The following is a 4,881-nucleotide window of genomic DNA, read 5'->3' as shown; positions in this document are numbered from 1 at the left end:
TAAATAAAAGACATTCAAAATACTACATTTTTCATTATTTATATATGACAAAGAAATTGTAATCATAATAGGAAAATCGGGTTTGAGAGAAAATTGGGATTTTCTTGTTAGGCAAAACCGAACAGCCCTACTACAAATATGCAAAACAAATATATTTTTAAATATATTGAGGATTCTTTATTTACAATGCATGTTGATGTACCTTGCATAACCACATGAGCCAATGTTGCACAACACAACATAATTACCTATGAACATCTTTTTTTTTAAATGTAAGAGTATTGATTGTATGCAAGATTCCAGTTCCTTTTAGAGAAGTTTATTTGTCAGCAAAATGCCATAAAACGCCAATACACCGTAGAACTAAAAGTTGAGACATATAACATAAAACAACATATTACATCTATGACAAATATAGCTTTGCTTAGCGTCAACGCTAATCACAATAGACAATGCAAAATAGAACTGACCACTTTGGCCTGCTTTCAACCAATGGCAGTCTTCTCCCAGAGATAATCATTACTGTCAAATATGTGAAGCTTCAACTAACTTGTTATATTAATTTAGTATATTCACTCGGCTTTGGCAAAACAACGAGGAAAAAGTAAGCAACACGCATGGTGATTCTGTAAGACGCAACTTCCGGCATGACATTTTCTAAATAAAGGCATCGTATTTCAAAATACGGATGGCTGCCATTACAAATGTAATGCAATCTACCAATTCTACCTTTGCGATCGAGGGGTAGATCGCGATCATCGTATTGAGCACCTCTGCTTTAGCTGTTAAACATTAACATTTTCATGTAAGACTTCTCGATTATTGCGGTTGTCACCAGCACACTTGTGTCTCTTGGCCGAAACCTTCCATGAGAAGCGTTGGCCACAAACTGAGCAGGCAAAAGGTTTCTCACCAGTGTGTGTTCTTGTGTGACCTATTAAGCTTCCTTTTTGAGAGAATCTTTGACCACAAACTGAGCAAGCAAAAGGTTTCTCACCAGTGTGTGTTCTTAAGTGTTGTTTTAAGATTGACTTCTGAGAGAATCTTTGGCCACAAACTGAGCAGGCAAAAGGTTTCTCATCAGTGTGGGTTTTGGCATGAAAACTTAAGCTTCTCTTCTGAGAGAATGTCTGGCCACAAACAGAGCATGCAAAAGGTTTCTCGCCAGTGTGTGTTCTTACGTGTGGTTTTAATAGTGACGTACGAGAGAATCTTTGGCCACAATCTGAACAGGCATAAGGTTTCTCGCCAGTGTGTGTTATTGTGTGATTTAATAAAGTTTGCTTACGAGAGAACCTTTGGCCACAATCTGAACAGGCAAAAGGTTTCTCACCAGTGTGTGTTCTGGTGTGATTTATTAAGTGTCCCTTCTGAGAGAATGTTTGGCCACAAACTGAACAGGCAAAAGGTGTCTCATCAGTGTGAGTTTTGATGTGACCTATTAAGCTTCTCTTCTGAGAGAATGTCTGGCCACAAACTGAGCATGCATAAGGTTTCTCACCAGTGTGTGTTCTGGTGTGACTTCTTAAGTGTCCCTTCTGAGAGAATGTTTGGCCACACACTGAACAGGCAAAGGGTTTCTCACCAGTGTGGGTTCTGGTGTGACGTCTTAAATGTCCCTTATGAGAGAAACTTTGGCCACAAACTGAGCATGCAAAAGGTTTCTCACCAGTGTGGGTTCTTATGTGTCGTTTTAAGAATGACTTAAGAGAGAATTTTTGGCCACAATCTGAACAGGCAAAAGGTTTCTCACCAGTGTGGGTTCTGGTATGTCTTATTAAGCTTCCCTTCTCTGAGAATCTTTGTCCACAGTGTAAACATGCAAAAGGTTTCTCACCAGTGTGTGTTTTGGTGTGACCTATTAAGTGTCCCTTCTGAGAGAATGTTTGGCCACACACTGAACAGGCAAAGGGTTTCTCACCAGTGTGGGTTCTGGTGTGACGTCTTAAGTGTCCCCTCTGAGAGAATCGTTGGTCACAAACTGAGCATGCAAACGGTTTCTCACCAGTGTGGGTTCTTAGGTGTCCTTTTAAGAATGATTTAAGAGAGAATTTTTGGCCACAATCTGAACAGGCAAAAGGTTTCTCACCAGTGTGTGTTCTGGTATGTCTCATTAAGCTTACCTTCTCTGAGAATCTTTGGCCACAAACCGAGCATGCAAAAGGTTTCTCACCGGTGTGTGTTCTTGTGTGACGTATTAAGTGTCCCTTCCGAGAGAATCTTTGGTCACAAACTGAGCAGGCAAAAGGTTTCTCACCAGTGTGTGTTCTGGTGTGACGTACTAAGCCTCCCTTCTGAGAGAATATTTTGCCACAAACTGAGCAGGAAAAAGGATTCTCTTCAGAGTGCATTCTCATGTGTTCTAAACGTCTCTTGAAAGCATAAGTTTTCCCACACTTAGAACATTTACAGCATTTGTTGTCATTGTTACATGTCATATCACCTTCACATTCATCATCATCATCATCACCATTTGATGACGACTCATCACTTTCTGATAGTGGAGGTCGGAGGCCGTCTCCTTGTGATCCTCTCCAGTCGTCCCCATCACCGTCTGTTGTCACATGTTGACATGAGCTGCTGCTTGGAGGCTCCACCCCTCTGCTCTCCTCACTTTGACCTTCATCTTTACTCTTCAAAGATATATGAGTTGATGGTATCTTGCAGATATCCTGGTCCTCCTCATCTTTGATGTAGGGAGGCTCTTCTCCCTCCTCTTTCTTGCAAGGGAGCTCTGGTACCTCCTCTTTTATTATGGAAGGAGACTGCTGCTCCTCATCCTCTTTAAAGTGGGGGATCTCTTCGTCCTCTTCTTCCTCTTTAATGTGAGGACGAAAATCTTCACTGATGTCTGCAAGACAAGAAGACAAACGCACATGGTATTATTATAGTTCATATTTATAATGGTTTATTATGAGAGCCAGATAAGTTAAGATTACTACGTGCTGTTTGGGATTTGTAAATTCACTTCTTGATGCATTTTTGTGGGGCGCCAACCCTTGGTTATTTTTGGAAAGACTTGCACACGGTCTGACATTGCACCTTTTTGAGTGGTGACCCCATCAAAAGCGGCACTGGCCTCGTATATACATTAGCCTCTTTAAGATGATGACTGCATCTATGACGGTGTGCTGAACTCACTCAAATTTAAGCACTGCAAAAGCAAAAGTTAATATGAAAGCTTCAAAGAATACGTCACCCAATCATCCATATTCCGAACCGTCAAGGCACAAACACCTTCAAAATAATAAATTAACATCAAAACCTTATTTTGAAGCCCTTGCAGGCAGGGCTGCTCTCACCTACTAACCATCAAATATTTATTGATTTAAACATCACTAGTAGAAAAGGTGCACAGTGGTGTATCAAGCCTATCGACTGTAATGCAGTACAATATGGTCCAGCTGCCGCCACAAATGGGCGCTTACGTTTTTGACAGAAACGCCTTCTTCTGAGAAAGGGAACGCTCCCTCACCTCAAGGGCGAAGTCACTCTGGCAGGAAGACGCCTGTTCTACAGTATTAAGTTTCCAAAACGCCTACGTTTTTTAGACACAGTTCACGTGTTGAGAGTTAGTAATAGAGTGAACTTTTTTAGCTTCACCATATGATGCCCAAAGCGTTTCAGAAAAGCAACTTTAAAAAACGTTTAGTGTGTATGCACAGGAGGCATGTTGTCATTTGGACCCAGGCTTAATAATGCACACCGATGTCCTCCAAACATTTAATTTGGAACGTGGTTTACAGTCAACTAAGTGTGAATTGGATAACATTGTATTCCTGAGCAAGAGAATGTCTTTTTTTTAATGTTTGATTTAAATAATGAATAGGATGTTGTGCAGTTATAATCCATTTACTGGACACTTTATGACATCTCTACACAAGGCTATTTGACGCCAAGGTTTCACATTCTTGTTTCCAATACAGTACTTTCTCAAACAATTTACTTTTGAACACTGTGGGAACAATATAAGAACACACACTATCGTGACACTATGTGAACAGGGCTATACAACTAGCCATTTAACATGAAAAAGGCATTACAAAATAAAAATAAACAGAACATTTTACCATTTCAGGCAGACATCTTCAATCACATAGGTGACGGTCAGCTGTAATGTCAAAAATAGACGATTACATAGATGGGGGGAAAAAATGGGCTTCTGTCTCTGCTTAGTCCGACTATTTTTTAAGTTTCCAGTCTATCATTTATCACCTGCAAAATGGGCGTCTATCATGGGCAGATAGGTGGACCGGTCCGTCACATTGGCAGTATACCCAGCTCTGGTTTGTAGTGTGGCCTCGAGAGGGGTCAGGTGGTCCATTATGGCTTGAGGTGTAAAAGGGTGCGCTATGGGCCTTCTGCTGGGTGAGGGTGGATGGAAAATCAGCTACCTAACCTAGACTTAGAATCTAATATCAAGCCGAAAAGTCTTTTGGATCTTGTTTTGAGAATAATATGCTATGCAAGACCAGAATTTGTAAAATTATAAATATGCTTTAAGATTCATCTTTTATTTCTTACTTGTTTTGTAGAGCATAAAATTCTTTCATTTTCTTATTTCAAAAAATCTTACTAAGTGTAATGATCTTACTGCACTGGCAGATAATTTCACTTGTTTTTAGTCTGAATGCTCTCAAAACAAGGTCATGGTGAACTTTATTATCCGCAAGGGGCAATTGCTTTTTCAGACAGCGGTCAACATAAAGGAACATCAATAATCCACTCACACAAACCATATGCAAAGTATATGCCATTCTATTAAAAACGGCAAGTATTTATTTCTTAAATTTAAACAGTAATTTTTGCAGTGTAGCTGAGCGTGGCAGGCGCTGAGGTGTGAAACCAGCTGTGCTTTCCTTCATGCACAGCAGTGGTAGT

General features: G+C 40.2%; 1 protein-coding gene across 1 annotated transcript in view; it reads right to left on the bottom strand.

The window, feature by feature from the left end:
• Positions 1 to 778: 778 nt before the first annotated feature.
• LOC147126977 (uncharacterized) overlaps positions 779 to 4,881 on the bottom strand; it is a 16,885-nt gene continuing 12,782 nt past the window's right edge. The window contains 2 exon segments of the mRNA XM_086023079.1: positions 779 to 901; positions 903 to 2,851. Of these exon segments, the coding sequence (XP_085879205.1) occupies positions 779 to 901; positions 903 to 2,851 (2,072 nt within the window).

The sequence above is a fragment of the Filicampus tigris genome, chromosome 22 (assembly GCF_054856515.1).
Source record: "Filicampus tigris isolate MCC_2025a chromosome 22, RoL_Ftig_1.0, whole genome shotgun sequence".
Classification (NCBI taxonomy): domain Eukaryota; kingdom Metazoa; phylum Chordata; class Actinopteri; order Syngnathiformes; family Syngnathidae; genus Filicampus; species Filicampus tigris.
Note: the sequence above shows the minus strand (reverse complement) of the source record. Positions and strands in the feature narration are given on the sequence as shown.